Genomic DNA, 21807 nt, shown 5'->3' with positions numbered 1-21807 from the left:
TTGATGAATTCTAGACATAAAACGACAACAAATACAATAAGTACACAGCCCTACATTTTCAAAAGCACTAATGGTGGAGAAAATCATGACTGTCTGATGGAAAAACACATCTCAATGCAATCTCGCTGCAGTTTATATATAGCAGTTGCTATTATCATGACCAATGGAGAGCTGAAACGTTGATACAGTACATTTAACTCTATCGGCTGCCATAAGTGTCAAAACTATGTCTCACCACTTCTCATTATCCTTTCTAGGACAAAACAGAAACAGGCTTTCTACATTATGTTTTCATTCATCAATTTTTCTTACAATATTTACACTATCGGTTTATTCATTTATACAGCTTTGGTTTGTTTGCATGAATGCCTCATGGTGATCGAAGATGTTAATCACCAATGTCTTGTGCAAGTTCATGATTTGTTCACTGCACACAACCAGCGTTCTGACAAATTGTCCTGCCTCTAGAGATGTCCGACGAAAGGTCGTTGCGCATGCAGACTTTCCGTCAGAATGTTCATATCATGCTTCTTTATATATTTTAATGCTGAAGGCTTTTTTGGAGAAGGTCATAGTCATCAAGAAGACAAAGTAGCACAAAATACTCGCTGTACTGTTTCACAAAATCGGACGTCACCGAACTTGGCAAACTTGGCAGCGTGGCAAACTACAAAACAAATATTCCAGAGAAATTATGTTCATTCACAGGTATGTGATTTAAAGCGAGACGGCCTTTCGATTTAATAAAATCAGTGAAATTTAGTTCCCTCTGAAATGTGGTCATTGTGATATATGTTCATTTCTGTAATATCTCACAAAATATCAGGCCATTCTGTGGCTGGGAAGTTATTTAATTTGAGGGGATTCCTGAGCAAATAATGTGCATGAAATCGCTCGCTTTGCGCAGTCAAGCAGACAGAGGAAGTCCGTGTGCGCATGCGCAGGTTTACCTTTGACCAAGCACTGACCGTTCCATCATTCTGTCGCTAAACGAACAGCTGATCACACCGAGGTGCTCGCTGACTGCCAATGTTTATTAGTTTGGTCCTGTGTTTCCTTTCCTTCACATAGAACATAACGTCTTTTCTTCTCGCTTTCTGTGACTGTCGTCGGTCTTTCACGTTTCATTCGCGCACTCACATCCTCCATTTTTGTCTCCTGTTTGAAATTTGTATCCCAAAACACCTTGCGTGAATGGGGAAAGCCCACCACGTGATGCATAACGTAGTATCTTGAATTGGGTCATGGTGAAGCAGGAAAAAATAGTGGAGAATTTAGGGCCACGTATCTTTCCCTGCCAGGGAAGTGCACTTGTATACAGAGGAGGAAGCAATTTGTATTACAGCCGTGAATGAGGATTCAAAATGGCGGCCCGGCTTGGCTCAGTTTTCCCTTTCAGGCGCTCTCGTTTTCTGTTAGAATTTGGTAAAGAAAAAAATAAATATATTATTTACCAGCTTAAGGTCGGTCCGTATGGTGAAATACTGTGACCTCGGCCTTGAATGCTGACCTCGGCCCAGAGGGCCTCGCTCAGTACTTTCAAGACCTCGGTCATGGTATTTCACGATACGGACCTCCCAGCTGGTAAATAACATATATATATGTTCCATGTGTTATTTCATACTTTTGATGTCTTCATTATTGTTCTACAATGTAGAAAATGGTCAAAATACAGAAAAAAAATGTGAATGGGTCGGTGTGTCCAAACTTTTGACTGGTACTGTAAGTCCATTTTAAAATCTGAATACATACAGTACATGTCATACTTCTTTTTTCTTAGCTGAAATGTGTCGAAATTCTTAGTTTTTTTCCCCCATGTTCCTGAGGTTAATCTGAGTGTGAGATCTGTGCAAATAGACTCAGAGTGAATGAAAAACTCTTTCCTCACATTATTTACAATCCTTCAGGGTATCTGTAGTTCATTAAAGATATGAAGTGCAGATTCTTGTTTGCCTGTTTTAATTACCTCCGCCAACTTTGTTGGAGGAGGTTATCTTTTTGCCTACGTTTTTTTTTTTGGCTGTTCTCAATGTAACTCAAAACATAGTGAATGGATTTGGATAAAATTTGGAGGAAAGGTGGGTCATGGGTCAAGGAACAATTGATAAGATTTTGATGCAAATCTGAATGTGTAGTTTGGCGGAAGTATGCGCTCCACCGAGGGCCCTTCTAGTTTGAAAACGGTTTCACTTATAATTGCTATAACATCACAATTTATCATCAGCTTTTTCATCCTGTTTATTGTTCTTTGCAAACTTTGTCTACAGAGTTGAAGCGGGGGACATAAACTTCCAGAACTAAGTCCGGTGAAAAATGATAGATGACATTCACTGTTCAGCTCCACAATACCTTATAGGATTATGGTTATATGGTTCTATGCTCTTTTGCTTTTGTACATTAATTTCCAGATTGATCACTTGGACAGTACAGGATGGTCATAGTGAAATCATGTTCATGGACTGGTTATTGGTTATTCTAAACATGCACAAAGAGGTAACATGATAAGGAAATCAGATCCACTTTTTCAGTAGTACACAGAGGCAGCGTACAGAAGCAGTGAGAGATTTAAAGGGAGATGAACAAGCAAGTATCCTGGTGCAGCTTGACACAAAGACAGAGTGAAAACTATACTGAAGAGTCAATGAAGTAAGCATCATTCACAATAGTGACTGAAGAGAAACACAGCTGTTCTGACAGCGTACTTAAAGGAGAACTGAAGGCAAATTTTTTATGACCAAAATTCTATTTCTCATTTTATTAAATATAGGAATGCATTTTTAATCGCTATTTTGTCACTGCTATAACAAGTTATGAGTGTTTGAAATATGCTATGTAATATATCAGTCGGCAGCACGGTGGTGTAGTGGTTAGCGCTGTCGCCTCACAGCAAGAAGGTCCTGGGTTCGAGCCCCGGGGCCGGCGAGGGCCTTTCTGTGTGGAGTTTGCATGTTCTCCCCGTGTCCGCGTGGGTTTCCTCCGGGTGCTCCGGTTTCCCCCACAGTCCAAAGACATGCAGGTTAGGTTAACTGGTGACTCTAAATTGACCGTAGGTGTGAATGTGAGTGTGAATGGTTGTCTGTGTCTATGTGTCAGCCCTGTGATGACCTGGTGACTTGTCCAGGGTGTACCCCGCCTTTCACCCGTAGTCAGCTGGGATAGGCTCCAGCTTGCCTGCGACCCTGTAGAAGGATAAAGCGGCTAGAGATAATGAGATGAGATGAATATATCAGTCCGTATGTCAAAGCGATGGGCGTAAACAAGATTTGTTGAGACCTGTGCAAGACATCGTAGGATGGAAATAAAACGTACAGTGGAAATCAAAGCAACCAACATCTGCCAACGTTGTCAAAAGATGCGCGCGCCCTCTTTCGAATGCTGACGTAATCAAGCCGGAAGTTTTGCTTGTTTTGATAGCAATCAGGAAAGTTTGAAAAAAAGTAGGCAGTAATCATCATTTAAACTTGTTTTGTGCAATACTTCGTTTGGAAAACAGTTCTCAAAATGGCGGCACTGACACCTGGCTGACACTTCACGTTTCGAAGTCTCGCACAAGTCTCGTGAAGATCGCGCGGATAAGCGACGCCTCCCGTGGACCAAACGAACTAAATTCAACATGGCTAAAAACCGAATCGGCCAAGAAGCATCATATTTAATTGCAATTAATTGCCAATACGAGTCAGGATATAAGGTTACTAAAACCGAAAACGTAATTGAATAACACGTTAATTAAGAAATAAAGCAAGTTTAAAAATGACTTCAGTTCTCCTTTAAGTGGGAGTGTTTTTTTTTTTTTGTGTGTGTGTGTGTGTGTGTGTGTGTGTATGTGTGTGTGTAATTATGGTAACTTATGATGTCACAACAGCCACGAATGAGGTTACATTCCAAAACACACAATCCTGTTCGAAACCACTGATAAGAACACTATTTAGTCAAGACATGAGCAGTATAAATGAAGACAGAAGTAAGGATGGCAGCACAGAGAGTTCGGAGTTGCAGTGGTTACTGACTATTTTTCATTCTGGGCTGTGCTCAGACAGCTGAGTAGTGAATCGGCAATCCTGAAATTGCACATATAGGTATTCATTTCTTAAATTATTCAGAGTTTACACAGGATTTACACACATGGGATAAAATTTGCCTTAAACTTCACACCATGGGCATATTTTCTTTACAGGAAAGCGCACTGAATGAACCAAACCACTGGTATTATTTTACTAATTCATGAACTCCAAATAGCAAATCCAAAGTAGGATTTAAAAAGAAAAAGTCTATACCTGCATATCTCATGGCAACAACTATCTGTTGGTGCACAGTATTACAAAATACAATGCAAAAGAATTGGATGTGCTGGATCGAGTGCTATTTTACAAGCTGCTGAGTAATAGAGAGGAACCTATATCATTACATTCAACCAAATTTGGCACATTTGTGATTATAACTATTCATGCTGCCATATATTGCCAGTATACTCGACTTTGATTCGATTTTTTTTATTTGAATGCTTCTTATCTTGCCATTCATACAGTATACCATCATAGTTTTTTTTCATTTATGAACTGTTTCTTGCTTTTATGGTGCATCGTATTACATTTTATATGCAATTTAAAAAAATGGATCTCCTTTTTTAGCCCATGCTTTCGATTCCTGATTGTTTTCAGGCTTTAAACAATGCAAGTGCTTGTGTTTAAAGAGGACATATTCTGAAAAACTCACTTTTTCAGTACTTGTGCATATACATTTGGGTATCTGGAGTGTCTAACGACCCACAAACTCTGAAATAAGACACCCAGTCAGTTTCTTTCAGGCGACCTGTTTTCAAAAACCGGTGCTTCAATAAGCTGGCTCCTATTTCTACGTCACAAGAGGAACTCGTCAGAATGATACCGCATACATGTCAACCTTTGGTCAATCAAACCTGTATAACCAACCTCCAAAATCCGTATTTCCCTTATAAAATCCTTATAAGACGCAAATTAAAATAATTTACCTAAAATTTGAATGATAATTAACAATGATATATCCAAGTTACTTTTTATTCAATATTAATAACAATAAACCTTCGGAATGAATACAAAGCTCCAATGTTTGACAAAAACACAAAGTGTCACTCTAATGTTCTGAATTGTACTCCATGACAGCTTTTTTAGCACTCTGCACCAATACCTCACTAGGCTGCATGTCACATGTCTGTGCTGATCTTGCCGGAGTGCCCATTCAGAATCATTTCAGTCGCTAGTGAAAGTCGCTCAGGTGGAAATACGTGTTTCAAACAAAATGTTACTTCCCGGTTGGCGGGATTCTCGCAATGCGGTGTGCGCATGATCAAAAGTGGAATGAAGTCTCGCTACCACAAGATAATGCACGATTTCATAAGACTCTTTACTGGCTGTTTGTGCTTTCTGTGGTGTACAGTACGTTTGTAAATGTTATGCGCTCTTTTATCATCGTGGGAATTGATTATAGCTCTAAATAAATATTGAAATTTTTTTAAAAGAATCCGTATAACTTTATTTGTACGCCCGTATACTACGTTTATTGAATCAAATCCGTACAAAATACGGACATTCCGTATAGGTTGACATGTATGATACCGCCCTCTCATCTGAGTACCTCCAGTCGCGGCTTGAGAGCTGCAAATGAATATTCATGAAGAAAGTGCGACCTGTTGTGTGGCAGAAGAGGGGAGTGGGGTGAGCAGTGGCTCATTATTGTTTAAAGGAACAGGTGCTCAAATCGGGTGTTTTGAACAGGACTGTTTAGATAGCGTGAGAAGGGAGCTGTGGTGCTTTATCCTTGTGGAATTTTGACCAAAGCATGTCACGGACTTTTCATTAAGACCTCAGGGAACTGTGTCAACTTGTTGAGAAGGGGTTAAAGATGTCACCTTTAAAGGTGGTGCTTAGGACACGATTGAAAAACTGAATCGAGGATGCAAACCGGAGAAGACTGAAGGACACATTGAATGGATCATCCAGAAAATCCTGACTGTGAATACGGGTAACTTTTCATACGTAATATTTGGACTGAGGCAAAACAGTTGAGCTGTGCATAAAGGGGGAGGGAAAGAGTATGGGTGGAGCTGTGCCACCAGGCCTATAGTAGTGCCCAAAGCCTCGTAACTATTACATTCGATAGTCTGATATATGGTGGATATACTCACAGAAACAGGCAGTGGCCAGCTGTTATGGTAATAAGGAAAGCTGCACCATTGCTGACTTCTACTTTTTAAAAATAGCACACGACTTAGCTTCGTAGTATGGCCATTTGGGATCCAGTCAATGCCTTTGGCTTGAGCTCTTTTGATATAGTCATTCCATAATGCATTTATGGAGATTTAGAGTGAAATCCAATCAAAACTAGAGAGACGCATCCTATGCTGCTGCATCCAGAATAAGAAAGAGTGTGAGAACTGAAAGAAAGCAGCAAGTTAGAGAAATGTGCTTTATTCTGCAGGAGGAAGAGGAAGATTTTTTTTGTTTCTTTGTTTTTACCCAGTAATACAGTAATCTAGTCTGCATGACCATCATTCCTCCTCTGTTAGTCTGTCTTTCTCTGATGGCTGTGTCCTCATCTCAGCCTTCTGTGACTTCGCCTCATAAATCTCTCTAGTGCTCGCTCTCCGGAAAAACCCGCACTGAGGAAAAAAAGGGGTTAAAGAACATCAACAACAATCAAAGACAGCTCCACAAACTCAACATGATCACAAATGGAACGGCATTAAGGAGGAAAGTTCAGCTTTCGCCTGTCATAGTCTGGAAGGATCGAGAATCTTCTGAGGAATTAAAGAGTTGAAGGACTCCAACTCCAAAGTTCCTGGGCAAAAGAATATCAAGGCTCAGGCGAGATAAAAGAAGAGCGACATGGCAAAGAGTAATGAGGGAAACCGGGACACTGTAGGTGTATTCTTCTTTACTGTGTGAATATTATGTTAACATTAATGACACGTTTGGATTAGATTTTACATTTTGAATCTATTTTTTGCTGCAAGCAACTTGGAGAGTGTGCACTAAGGACCCAGGCAAACATAAATATGTTATTCCTGTTGACAAGAGGACGTGTTGTAAACTGCATCAGGACTGGGAGCCAATGGGAATTGAGCAGCAGGTTTACACTGGGTTCGATTAGACTTGTTTCGATTTTGGGAAATCGATCAAATCAATCAATCAATCAATCAATCAATCAATCAATCAATCTATCTATCTATCTATCTATCTATCTATCTATCTATCTATCTATCTATCTATCTATCTATCTAAATAGCACCAACTATATACGTTAGGAGATACTGCAGATAGGTACAGACAAAAATAATAATACAGTGAGTTAAACAGACCAGCACACATCTCTAATTATGAACTCGAGTGATGTAGCTGAGGTTGAGGAACTGTCTCATCATTCTGACAGTGCTGGCATTTGCATGGACATAGTGGTAGGGTCCATATTTAATCATAATAACAACAAGACCGTCAATAACGGCGTAGCTCACTCCGGCCCCGTCTCGTCCAGAAGGCGCGATCTAAAGTGGGCCACTTTGCGCAATAAATGTTGCAAGCTATATACACTATATACAAGCTATATATAGAAGCTATATACACCCTTGGAATACCGACCTATTTGCCAGAAAGAATCTAAAACGGCGAGGAATCGACCAAGAAGAAGAGATTTTTGTGGAACTGCTCGTTAAGGCTTTATTAGTCCATTACTTCATGAATAATTGTAATTAAGCAAATCTGGGTAGAAGTTATACGCACCCTAGGTGCCAGAAAGAATCAAAATTGGTGAAGAATTGAGGGAAAAGAAGCGATTTGTGTGGAAACTGCTAGTTAGGGCTTAATTACTCCATATTTTCATTACTAATTGCAATTATGCAAATTTGGGTAGAAGCTATATGCACGCCAGGCAGACCTACCTTCCTGGTGAAAAGAATAAAAATCGGTGACAAATTGAGAGAGAGGAAGGGATTTTCGTGAAATGTGGACAACACTGGACAGACGCCGAACAGCACATAATGGCATAAACTCATTGCCTGTCGGCCGGCTTAGATAATAATAATAATAATAATCATCATCATCATCATCATCATAATAATAAAACCTTCTGGTTTAGGCCACGCCCATTTCAGGTTAAACCCAAATACATGTACAGATATTTGAAGCACACTATGCAGATACAAAGTGTCATTGTGTTGCATCCCTAGTATGCATATACTATCAGCGTATTTTTCCCTGTACACTCATCAACAAACCACGGCATGAAGGAAATGTTCCTTTTTGTCAGTTATGCCAGACCATTTCAGCCAACTAGCTCTGTGCCACTAGTTCTCAGAAAACTACCCACTCTGGAGCAGTAACTCAAATCAGCCCTGATTAATCTCGTGAAACCTTGGCTAATGTTCTCGAATTCCTAAAAGCCTCCTGTGATGGAAATGCAAAACAACAACATGGTGCTGTAATTGCTGTTTATTCATTCCTAATGCAGCAGAGTTGATTCTGGTGCCTCCAAAAAATATTCAACTTCTCTTTAATAAAGAGCAACCATGAATCAAGTGTCACTATGAGGATATTTTGTGTTATAGTACTTCCATGGTACTACTGGTTTTTAGTTTGTCTCCCACAGATTGATTAATCCAAGGGGTCTGTGTTTTTTGCATGCCCATGAACCGATTACTTTGTATAGTTTATCCATACTCAAGCCACACTGAAGCCATGAGCGTTGACGCTACATACTGTATGTTGACCCGAAGTGGACTCACCCAGCAACTGCGGCACTTGAAAAAGCAGTTCAGTTCAGTAGTTACATCTCAGGTCACGTTCTGTGTGTTATTGATTGATTTTTACAGTTTTTGTCCAGTGGTTAATTGCTATCTGTCTGTCTTTATCAATTTCTGCTGTAACATTTGAATTTCCTTTTGTGAGATTCATCAAGTTCATCTATCTATCTATCTATCTATCTATCTATCTATCTATCTATCTATCTATCTATCTATCTATCTATCTATCTATCTATCTATCTATCTTCTGATTAGTGTACATACCTTCCACAGGAGCACGACGATGAGGGCGAGCAGAAACACTCCAGCTAACACTGAGCCAATAATAATCCACAGGGGAACTTTATTTTCGACCTCATCCTGAATCACAGGGGTCACCTGCACAGAGAACTGAACACAAAGTGGGGAGGGTTTCAGTTATACAACTGCTCGTATTAATGTTACATTCCACATGCTGCTTATTTTCAGAGATCGGATGAAAATGCAGAGCTTTAAAAGGACACACCGTGACATTATTGGATTTATGATCCAGATGGAAGGTTGTTCTGTTTGTCTTCAGTTTGAGTGTTGCTTCTCCACGAATGAAAATGACGGAAGATTTGCTGTAATCCTGCACACATACACACACCTGAATTAATTGTCAGTCAATGATTAATAGCAATGTAGGGTGTCGGTATTTTCATTATGTACTCTGATGGACTTTTTTCCCCACTTCTATTTGGGGTCAATGTGGATTGGTTGAGCCAATCGAGTTAAGGGCCTTGCCCAAGGGCCCAACACTGGCAGCTTGGTGGTGCTGGAGCTTGATCAGTAATCCAGAGCCTTAACCCACTGAGCCATCACTGTCCCTATTTCTAGCATGTATTATAAACCTTCATATACACTATATACGTAGAATACTAAATATAGATAGAAAACCAGAACAAAAAATAAGAATGTATAATACAGTGTAGGATAATATAAAGCAGCATATTATAGAGTAGAATAGAGCCTGATCAGTATTTCAGAGTATAACGGACTACTGCAATAAAGGATGACTGAGAGTCTTATGATCCAATTAATTATCAGGGTGTATTATAATTATAGCGCATAATGGAATATCCAAACATCTAAAATAGAGTATTATACTGTGTATTAGAGTATAGCAAAGTATTAAAGTTTATCATTGCATATTATGTACTTACTGACTGAGTGGGAGGGCCGGAAAGGAAAATATTTGGCTCGAGGTCCGTACAAACGACCAAGAGCCAAATATTTTCCCGTCCGGCCCTCCCACTCAGTCAATAAGCATTTTATCATATGACCTTTTTTAATGAACATACACAATGGAAAACAATGAACAACGGGGTGCAAAAAACGAACCAATCAATTTTTATTTGTTTGAAAGCAAACCATTTTTATGCTTTGCACAAGCTTGAAATAACAGTTTGCATTCAATAAAATACAACTGACTTTACTGTTCTCTCGAAATGGAAATGATTTTCAGATAACGTCGTGAGTAAAAATCAGTTCAAACTCGGGTTAGCTCATGGAGACGACATCAATACAAGCCTATTAAGTCAACACAAAAGAACTTTGATTTGAAAACAAAATAGAGTTGAGTTGGTAGTCGAGTCAATTCTTCATCTGATGATGGCTCGATAACAAAACATCGAGGTTTTTTTTTCCTGAATAATGAATGTGTCCTTGTCTAAACAAGTGAATTTCTTCGCTTGAAAGTACCTTTTTTTTATTTTCTTTGACAATTTCAGCTTGTTCAATTAGGTCTGTGTCTGATAAATCATCTGGATAATAAAATTCACTTTCACTGTGCTCAGTTCTTTCACTCATTTTTCAAAGTAACAATTCAGAGCAAAATGAAAATGGTGGAAGCGAGGGAAACGGGTCCGGGGCCGCATACAGCTTTTTCTGGACCGGCTTCAAAAACCTGTATCTGCCCAGTCATGTGACTTTTCCCAATGGTTTTATTAAGAGCGAGTGTGTGGGTCTGTACATGTCATATGATAATGTTGAGTATTACAATCGATAGGATAGTATTTTTTAAAGTAGCATGCAGAAAGTTTCTATTGTATTACAGAGTGGAATACAGTATAGTGCGATAATACAGCATAAAAACTGTTCGAGTGTATTACAGTGTCATGGAGTACAGTACAGTAAAATTCTGTAGAGTACGACAGAAAATACATCAAGTAAAGTAGATTATAATCGTAAGGTAGTCATAATAATACAGTATTTAATTATATATTCAGAGTACAATACAAGATCGACTGTGAGCTACTGCTCACTTACGTATCCCCCCCGGCTTATATCAGAATGCAAGCGATCGAAGGGATAGGGACACTTATTATGAATGCTGACTTCAACAAATAATTAACCCTGAAACAAGTAAGTAAAGAGTAGTGTCTCTCCCCAGGGATTTCAAATAGCATCCTGGTAAACTGCCATTTTGAAATAGCATTTTGCTTCTTGAAATAGCGTCAAAATCCACCCTATATACGTTCAGTCGGTAAACAGGAAGTCGATGTGTGACAGACCTGAAAACGGTATCCACGGTATAGAATCTCAAGCTGAAGCTCGGTACCAAATATCAAGCAGTTGTGATTTGTAGTTGCTGAGAAAAGTGTTACGAAAAGTTTGTAATCCATGCTATATGTTTCGTAAATACATTCAGTCGGTAAACAGGAAGTCGATATGCAACAGACCTAGAAACGGTATACATGGGTTAGAACCCCAAGCTGAAGCTCAGTACCAAATATCAAGCAGTTATGATTTGTAGTTGCTGAGAAAAGTGTTCCGAAAAGTTTGTAAATCCACGCTATATGTTTCGTAAATACGTTCAGTCGGTAAACAGGAAATCGATGTGTGACAGACCTGAAAATGGTATACATGGTATAGAACCCCAAGCTGAAGTTTGGTACCAAGTGGCTATGATTTGTGGTTGCTGAGAAAAAGGGTGTTTCAGACGGACGGAGATCCAGACAGATGGACAGACAGAGGTAAACCAGTATACCCCCCCTCCTTCGGAGAGGGGGTATAAATAACAATATAATAGGTTGTGTTTGGTACATTCTAGTATAGTATGGTAGAATATAATCAAGTGTGAGAGAAAATGACCTCCAACATGGTGCTGTTCCACAGCCGTGATCGCACCGTCACCGTCGCGCTGGTTTTCATGTTGTGTAAGAAGCAGCTGAAGGTTTGACATTTTGCAGTGCCTGATGTACAATTCTGCACGGGGGGGGGACAAAACAAAACAAAAAAACCACACACATCACACTCCACTGATATCAACATCACACTGTGTCACATTATTCATTCACACATCATCACCAAAATAACATTTACCCAAATCCTTCTTACAGAGCCATGTCTCTCACACCATTATGCTATCTTTCTGGATTTGTCATGGCCGCTGTTACATTAATGCAGAAAATGACATAAGCCCTCATAATGTTGCCTAGTAACTGCCCAATACAGGTGTTAGCTCTCTCTGTGTGTTTGCGTGTGTGTGTGTGTGTGTGTATGGGTTCTAACCAGATGGTCAGTTTTCCTGCGAGCGCTTTTTGGGTTCAGACTGGACAGAGCTTCTAATTGAGCGACAGATTGTTCATCTCTCTTCCTCCGACTGCTTTTTTGCTTCGGCACCTAGCACACAATCACAACGAAGGACATGTGATTCTTCTCAGTTATATCAAGGCAAGAAAGAAAGAAAGAAAGAAAGAAAGAAAGAGGCAGAATGCATCAAAAGTGAAAGATAAATAAGAAAAATGTTTTGTGCAAAAAAAAAACTATTTAAAAGATGAATGGCATTTTGATTAATTTGCCTCAAGTTTGATTAAAAGTCGTTCAGGGATATGAAACAATGCATTATATCGTGGCGATAAGTCATTCTCGCACTGAGATGCAGCAATCAGGAATGTTAGCGATGAGACCAACATGTAATAGAGTTCCTGCACACAAAGTTCTGTAAGCACAAACACAAAAAAATGCAAAGTAATGCAAAAGACAATGCATGCAGAGCAGAATTTGAGCAATACTCATTAATCATACTCACAACAAAAGGCAATCAAATTCTAGAAGCATCCACAAAACAGGAACGCACACCACGCAAAGACAGCAGTCTTAGAACTCAACCTGTTCCGAAGGTTTATTAACACGGCAACGCTTACACAAAATGATCACTACTGTTGTACATTTTGTGTGAAAATGTGTCCTTCTTCGCTGCATGGATTAATTCACAGTCGTGCAGGCCAAATAACAGAGATTCAAAGAGAATTCAAGGCTGTGAGAAGGAAGAACTCGTGCAGATATGGGGAGAAAATGCAATGCAAAACGCCACACCAACAGTAATCTCAGCTCCAGATCGAACATGAGATCCTGATCTTCGAGTCACTGTGTAATAAGTAAAGAATAAAATGGCTTATGATGATGTGTAGATTTAATAGTGCTCATTGTAATGAATAAGAAACAGCACATATACTACGGAATAAAACAGTCATCGAATGTCAGGCATCTAGCGAAAATATAAAGGGCTTTCCGTGAAGCTACACAGAAAGCTCACCTGTTAGCTCTACCTAGCAAATTAAAAGCACAGTTTAGCAAACAAAACGATCATGCCTGATCCTTGCGAAAAGGCACAGGTCAGTTGATCATTATAATATACCTGAACTACCCAAAACAAACAAACAAACATACCAAACGCAATGAATTATCCAGTCGTAAGTTATTCCTCTCTCTTTAGCTCAAACATCGCAACTGTGTAGTGATACAAATTCCGTAATAAAGGTAAATCAGACGACTATTATTCACGAGCTTCTCCAACAAATAATTAATGAACTAACACGTGTTACCAGTTCCGTCCTGATCATTTCTGATTGGCTGTTGGTTCTTGCCTGTCACTGCATAGTCAGACTTTCATGGCTTTAGTTGGGTTGTGAAGAGTTCTATACTTAAGAGAATATGGTAACGCATCGATCTGATTTTTGATGGCTTTTGCCGTATCTACGAACAACATCTGTGTACCACCACAGGGAACCTGATCGTAAGTGCAAGGCAACATATCTCATAAACGCTTGACCACCAGACGAAGAAATTTGTATCTTTATTTAAGTAAGATAGATGGGTTTTTATCCAGGGCTTATTTTTAATTTGCTTTTGAAAAAATAACGTGCGATTATTTACGAACACCGTAGCAGCCCATGGCATTAAGAACAGCACCCAAGAGTCTCTGACGGGGATATTTTGTTCCTCTTGAACACAAATATAGCATCAAACACCGGACATCAAACACCATACACCGAGTACCATGAAAACTAAAGAAACTCAAATAAAAGTAATTAACGTAACATGCTTGCAAACAAATACACAATTTTGCAGAGTAATGTTTACAGACCATACTCTGAACCTGACACACTTTGCTCCACTTAACCAACGACAGCTCTACAAGTTAGCCAAACGTGCACCATTAGCCTCTGCGGTCAAAGTCTCGCGCTAAACCACAGTTCAACCAATGCACCGAGCACAAACTAAACACACTCAATCAACAACGTATACAAACTTTACATTGTGCACGAATGACATATCAGGATGACAGACAGCAAAGCTTTTTTACATACCTCTGTTACCTAAACCTCTGACAGAGGCATGTGGTGAATATAAACACAGCAGCGAGCATCTGTACCGTAGCATAGTAAATACAGCTTCCTGGGCTGACAACTCTGCCCGTAACATGAATAATGAATGACAGCTCTGGCTGCCACTAAAAAACACATTTTACGCTCATCAGGAGCTCAGCTTTTCGGCAGTGCTTAAATATATATATATATATATATATATATATATATATATATATATATATATATAATATTTCAGCTGGCATATGGTGTACAAACGTCCTACCAATTCTGGCCTGACACTTAAGTAAATAAGTGACACTGTCGTACCAAGAAAGAAACGATAATTGACGTGAACTGGAGCGAAAGAAAAAAGAGAGAATATAAAGTCCATTATGAAATAATCAGATAGAAGCGATTCAATCTGTGAACATTACAGAAAGGTGTCTTTTTTGGTATCTGTTATAATCTCACCTGGTATCTGTTCATGTCTCACCTGGAAGTTTAGCGGGTTGACGACATCTCCCGGTGGAACACAAAAGTTCTCTGAAGTTCCAGTCATTGTAATTTCCTCGATGTACAGGAGCCACTTTCCATTTGCCACCTCAAGTGGCCAATTAAACTCCACATAGAGTACATAGGGACTGCTGAGCGGTGTATCTACACCCACCTGCACACAAAGTTTAATCAGACATTACCGAAAGACAGTGAGAGAGGCCTCTTGGTAACTCCTTACAAGCCTGACGTCCCACTTCCAAACTCACTTCCCATTCTTAACACCCAGTCACTTACTTGACTGGATGTAGAACATGTACAATCTATTGAAAACACAAGAGCAGAATTGATTCTGGTGTTCAAGGATTGTTATATGTGTTACACAACTGTGGTGGATTCCAGAGCCAGAGGACAATCTATAGCAGGGGTTACAAGCAAAGTGCTACAAGACTACATGCAACCTTCTACCTCTCCAGTCGCATAAGTTTTTTTTTTCTTCAAGAAACAGGAGAAAAGATAAGCACGTCCATCCTTACCTCAATTGCCATAGCTTTAATCCATTAACAGATAAATACCATTATTCTTTTGCACTAATACCTGAAGCTTTCGAGCACTAATCAGAAAGAAATTTTCTTGATTTGCATAGTATGCATAACTAAATTTGGATGCCAGACAAGGATAAATGAAATTCAGCTTTCTAGCTACCTCAGGCTACTAAGAATATCGGGTGATGGTCTATGGTTTGTTCAACGCCCCCATCTCTGCCAAACATTCACAAATGAGGTCCTTTGAGATATGCTTAACCATAGGCCATTGTTTATATGCATAATATTTTGATTTATTCATCATCCCAAGCAGATTTGATTCCATTTTTGCAGGTTTTTTATTTGGCCACAAATGTATTCCATCTATAAACCCGAATTACTATATATTACAGAGATTTGTGTGGTTGTGAAAGATTTCATATATATTTTTGACATACGAACTAAAATAAAGTCTACATCTATGCAGACTTTATGAATCCATCCATCCATCCATCCATCTACCAACACCTTCCAAACAGTTGACATATTGAACATCATGAATAAGACAAACACAATATGTTGTATTAAACTTTACAAGTTACATAAGTTGCAGGAGAGACTGGTATAAATGGGTGATCAGGGCTAAATCCTTGTATCTTTCAATGATTAAAAGACCTCAAGGTAAGGTTTCATTTTTGAGAAAATCTGAATATGTGCTCTTAAGACGGATTATTTTGGACTCTTGTGGAACCAAGTGCAACAGCACCACCAATGGTCGTAAGAAAAATACATCAAATGGTACAAAGAATCGAGGCTGGGGCTGATTTATTTCGAGCCACCAAAACGTTGTCTGATGAAACTACAAATTACAGAAAAGGACGGATGGCAGAACTGTACGTTTTTGTATTTGTACGAAAGAGGTACAGCTTTTCTGTTTGCCATGTTGGGATAAAGGTTGAAGGAAACGTGTCCTTTCTGTCTTTAAGTTTGCCATCGATAGAGAGGACATCATGATATAATGCACTGCTCGGCCCAAAAAGTTTCGTTGTCAAGCTATTGACAGATATTAGATTTTAGATATTATGTCCACATTCACTGGATATGAGCAATCGTGCACTCTGATTGGCTACGCTACTAATAGGCTATCAGCTTATATACCATGAGTAGAGAAAAAGAAAATGGCGGCGCGTGTGGCTGAACCAACCGAGGACGAAATAAAAACTCTACTCAAAAACAAAAATCACAAAAAAGCAACAAAATATGGAATGAAAGTATTTGACGGGAAGAACGTATCGTTTTATTTTTCAAGAATTATTATTATTATGGCATTTTTCACAAATTGCTACTATGCATGTATGCAATTTGTCATGTGTCTGCGAAGCGGAAATTATTTTACTGGCCATTTTGTATCAAGTTTTTATTTATCAAATTTGCAAAAAATAAAAATAGTCTGTTTCTCAAAATCCAGTGAATGTGGAGAGAATAAAACAGTTATTCCAATCAATATCATTGTACATGGCTTATAGCTTATAGAGGCTATCAGCGCATGTATGACTCGATTTTGTGGAATAATTGTTAATTAGCTCTCTCATTTAATATCATGACCAGTTATAACTCATAAACTGGATTAAAATCCTAGTGAATCACAGGGATTATGGATTAAGGAAGTGTGTAACTCACCTGAAATGTGAACTCCACTGGACTCCCAATTTCACTGGTGCTATTTATAGCTGATTCACCAATAACATGACCACTGAACTCTGTCTGTACTTCGGGAGACTTACTGCACACACACACACACACACACACACACACACACACACACAATGTGTTTCACTACACAGTCAATCCCTGGTTCAAATTGGAAATGTACACTCAATGACCATTTTATTATGAATCTCATCTCATCTCATCTCATCTCATCTCATTATCTCTAGCCGCTTTATCCTGTTCTACAGGGTCGCAGGCAAGCTGGAGCCTATCCCAGCTGACTACGGGTGAAAGGCGGGGTACACCCTGGACAAGTCGCCAGGTCATCACAGGGCCGACACAGACAACCATTCACACTCACGGTCAATTTAGAGTCACCAGTTAACCTAACCCGCATGTCTTTGGACTGTGGGGGAAACCGGAGCACCCGGAGGAAACCCACGCGGACACGGGGAGAACATGCAAACTCCACACAGAAGGGCCCTCGCCGGCCACGGGGCTCGAACCCGGACCTTCTTGCTGTGAGGCGACAGCGCTAACCACTACACCACCGTGCCCCCTTTATTATGAATGGCCATTATACTAATAATGGGTAGGACCACTGACGTCCTACCCAAAGACGTATCTATTCAAGCAAGCTTTTACTTAACTTTATAAATCTTATTTTGTTTGAGTTATGTATGGTTTTATAAGAGTCATATACTGTATGTACATTTTGTAATTGTTTATGTACTTGGATACTTTTATATACACTAAGTAACTTTAAAAACGCACATTGATAAAACTTGCTGAATTCGTGCTGAGTTTATCTCAAGAAGAAAATAAATATATCACAATGGAAAAATAACTTCGTTCCGCCCGAATAAGTTCCAAATCTGTGCTCAAATCAGAATTTAAGGGAGTTGTACTCAATAACGTACAATATGACTTGGGTAGTCAATGACATGGACAGGCTTTAATTTTCAAACAAATTTTGCATACACTGTACACACACAATCTTGCCTATAAATACCCGGGGGAAATGATGGGAAAATTGTCATTATTGAAGATGCCACGCCTAAGCCAAAATCAATGTGAACAGGCCATCGGGATGTTGCGTGCCGGAAGTACACAGACAGAGGTCGCCCGGCACTTCGGTGTTCATCATTCGACCATTTCCCGTTTGAGTCAGCGTTACAGACAGACAGGGAGCACCAGGGATCGTCCACGCCCTGGTCAGCCGTGAGTCACGACGCCAGTTCAGGATCAGCACATCAGGCTAGCTCACCTCCGTGACAGATTCCTGACACCCTCAGTCACTGCTGCTGAGACCCCTGGATGACACAGACCCAGAATCTCCAGCATGACGGTCCGAACATGGACCAACTGTCACTTTGAATTTTTTTATTGTGAATTAATTCTTGAGTTTGACAATAAATGTCCTTTATCGATGTTTCAAGATGTGTGTGCATTACATACAATATCATAAATTTCAAATATATGCATGGATCTAAAGTGATATCGTGTTGAATTCCATTGTGCGTTTTTAAAGTTACTTAGTATATATTTATATTTTAATGGAACATGTAAATATTTTTCTTGACTTTGTAACCGCAAAGCGCTATTGATCTGCCATTGCTAAATAGCGCTGTATAAGTAAATTATGATGATGATGATTATGATTACCACTGCTCTCTGAAGAATCTCAGTTCTTCATTGCACAGATTCAACAAGGTGTTGGAAATATTTCTTTAATGTTCTGATCCATCATCACATAATTGCTGCAAATTTTCAGCTGAACATTCCGACTGAATCTCCAACTCTAGCACATTCCCAGTAGTGCTTTATCAGATTTAGATGTTCAATTAGATTAGATTAGATTAGATTAGATTAGATTAGATTAGATTCACTTTATTCATCCCACATCGGGGAAATTCACGTGTTACAGTAGCAAGAAAATGTCAAACAGATAACAAATAAAACTGAAATAAAAATTAGACAAATGAAGGATTAAATACAAGGGCTATTTGCATTATCTACCGTGAAAAAGTACAGAAAAATTGCCTGATTGAGAGGCTCGGAAAAATTGCACATTACAGGTAGACTCTGTATATATACACACACATTATATATAAGTATGCATAAAAATAGATTAAGGCCTATATTATTGCACATAATAATTGCATCGATGAGAGATGGCAGAGGTAGTAGTGGTGAAGTAGTGCAAATATAACGACAAACAGGTTATTGGTGCTACGTTACAAGTTGTGGGTGTTATACAGTCTGACAGCAGCAGGTATGACTGACCTGCGGTATCTCTCCTTCTTACACCATGGGTGTAGCAGTCTACTACTAAAAGAGCTGCTTAAAGCCCCCACAGCCTCATGTAGGGGGTGAGAGGGGTTATCCATGATTGAGGTCAGCTTGGCTAACATCCTCCTCTCACCCACCACCTCAATGGAGTCCAGAGGACAGTCCAAGACTGAGCCAGCCCTTCTGACCAGTTTATTAAGTTTCTTCCTGTCCCTCTCTGAACTTCCACAGCCCCAGCAGACCACAGCGTAGAAAATCACTGATGCTACCACAGAGTCATAAAAAGTCCTAAGCAGTGTCCTGCACACACCAAAAGACCTCAGTCTTCTCAAGTGGTGGAGATGACTTTGGCCCTTCTTGTACAGGACATCTGTGTTGTTAGTCCAGTCCAGTTTGTTGTTGAGGTGAACACCCAGGTATTTGTACTCCTCCATGATCTCAATGTCCAAACCCTGGATGTTCACTGGTGCAATTTGAGGAACCGACCTTCTGAAATCGATCACCACCTCCTTTGTCTTGCTGGCGTTGATGCGCAGGTGGTTCAGTTCGCACCAGGCGACAAAGTTGGTGATGACCTTTCTGTACTCCAGATTGTCCCCCTCTGACACATGTCCAACGATGGCTGTATCATCTGAGAACTTCTGGAGGTGGCAGCTGTCCGTGTTGTAGCTGAAGTCAGATGTGTAAAGTGTAAAGAGGAAAGGCGAGAGCACTGTACCCTGTGGAGCCCCTGTGCTGCAGACTACCACATCAGACACACAGTCGCGGAGCCTCATATACTGCGGTCTGTTAATGAGGTAGTCGATGATCCATGCAGCCAGGTGGCAGTCGACACCAGCTCCCTCCAGCTTCTCCTTAAGCAGTGATGGCTGGATTGTGTTGAAAGCACTGGAGAAGTCAAAGAACATGATTCTCACAGTGCTCCCAGTGCCCTCCAGGTGCAAAAGTGATCGGTGTAGCAGGTAAATGACAGCGTCATCCACACCAATGCCCGGTCGATATGCGAACTGCAGGGGGTCCATCTCGCTGTTCACCAGGTGTCGGAGGTGGGAGAGAACAATCCTCTCCATGATCTTCATTATGTGAGACGTTAAAGCTACTGGCCGAAAGTGGTTGAGCTCCCTGGGGTGCGCAGTCTTGGGAACTGGAACCACACATGATGTTTTCCACAGAAGTGGAACTTTCTCCAGACTGAGGCTCAGGTTGAAAATGTACAGAAGAATCCCACAGAGCTGATCTGCACAGTCCTTAAGCAGTCTGGAGTTGATACCATCAGGGCCAGCAGCTTTCCTTGTCTTGATCCTCCTCAGCTCCTTCAACACCTGATCAGCTGTTATGGAGAGGCGAGGGGTGTAGCCGAAGTGTGAGTCCTGTAGAGTGAGGTCGGGGGTGGAGTGTGTGGACTGGTCTGGCAGGGATCGGAGGGGGGTGATGTGGTGTGAGGAGGGAGCTGTTGGTGTCAGAGGTATTATGAGGGGAGAGGGGGGGTGGTGGAGTGATATCACAGACTGGTCAGGACTATGGTGAGTGGGGGAGGGTGGGGTGGCACAGTCAAATCTGTTGAAAAAGAGATTCAACTCATTTGCCCAGTCTTGGCCCCCAGATACAGGGCCCCTCCCACTGTCCTTTGTGTGGCCAGAGATGGTTTTCAGGCCTCTCCATACCTCTCCGGTGTTGCTCCCCTTGAGGCGCTCCTCCAGCTTCCTCCTGTAGCTGTCCTTGCCTCTCCTTATCCCCCTCTTCAGCTCCCTCTGCACTCTCCTCATCTCCTCCTTGTTCCCAGATTTAAAAACCCTCTTCTTCTCGTTTAATAGGGCTTTTAGTTCAGAGGTCACCCAGGGTTTATTGTTGGGAAAACACTGTACCTTCCTGACTGGCACAGTGTTTTCAACACAGAAATTAATGTAATCCGTGATGCAGGTTGTCAGGCTATCAATGTCATCCCCGTGAGGTTCACATAACACATCCCAGTCCGTGGTGTCAAAGCAGTCCCTCAGTGCCATACTGGTCTCCTCAGACCAGCTCCTTACATACCTCTTGGTGGGTGGTTGTTTATTCACCATAGGTATGTATGTAGGGGACAAGTGAACCAGATTGTGGTCAGAACGGCCCAGGGGGGGGAGGGGTGATGAACTATATGCGTCCTTGGTGTTCACATACATTAAATCCAAAGTTCTATTGTCTCTGGTGTGGCATTTCTGAGTGAAGGTTTGGAGAGTGGAGGACAGGGAAGCATGATTGAAGTCACTGGAGATTAGTAACAGGGACTGGGAGTGCGATGTCTGAAGCTTTGACACTGTAGTGTCAAAATCAGTTGTCCAGTTTTGGGGAGCCTGTGTGACTGAAGCTTCAGATTCAGTGTTCTTGCCTGGTAGGATTGGAAAGTGGTCTTCTGCTGTTGTAG

The 21807-nt window shown here is 40.5% G+C and overlaps 1 protein-coding gene across 1 annotated transcript in view; it reads right to left on the bottom strand.

Annotated features, from left to right (window-relative positions):
- itga3a (integrin, alpha 3a) overlaps window positions 1-21807 on the bottom strand; it is a 99313-nt gene that overhangs the window by 5529 nt on the left and 71977 nt on the right. The window contains exons 19-25 of the mRNA XM_060901284.1: window positions 17082-17184; window positions 14879-15052; window positions 12305-12415; window positions 11885-11998; window positions 9276-9380; window positions 9035-9160; window positions 6492-6634 (exon numbers count right to left, since the gene is read on the bottom strand). Coding sequence (XP_060757267.1) covers window positions 6524-6634; window positions 9035-9160; window positions 9276-9380; window positions 11885-11998; window positions 12305-12415; window positions 14879-15052; window positions 17082-17184 — 844 coding nt within the window. The 3' untranslated portion in view covers window positions 6492-6523. The remainder of the gene's footprint in view (window positions 1-6491; window positions 6635-9034; window positions 9161-9275; window positions 9381-11884; window positions 11999-12304; window positions 12416-14878; window positions 15053-17081; window positions 17185-21807) is intronic.

This window comes from Neoarius graeffei, chromosome 20 (assembly GCF_027579695.1).
Source record: "Neoarius graeffei isolate fNeoGra1 chromosome 20, fNeoGra1.pri, whole genome shotgun sequence".
NCBI lineage: Eukaryota > Metazoa > Chordata > Actinopteri > Siluriformes > Ariidae > Neoarius > Neoarius graeffei.
Note: the sequence above shows the minus strand (reverse complement) of the source record. Positions and strands in the feature narration are given on the sequence as shown.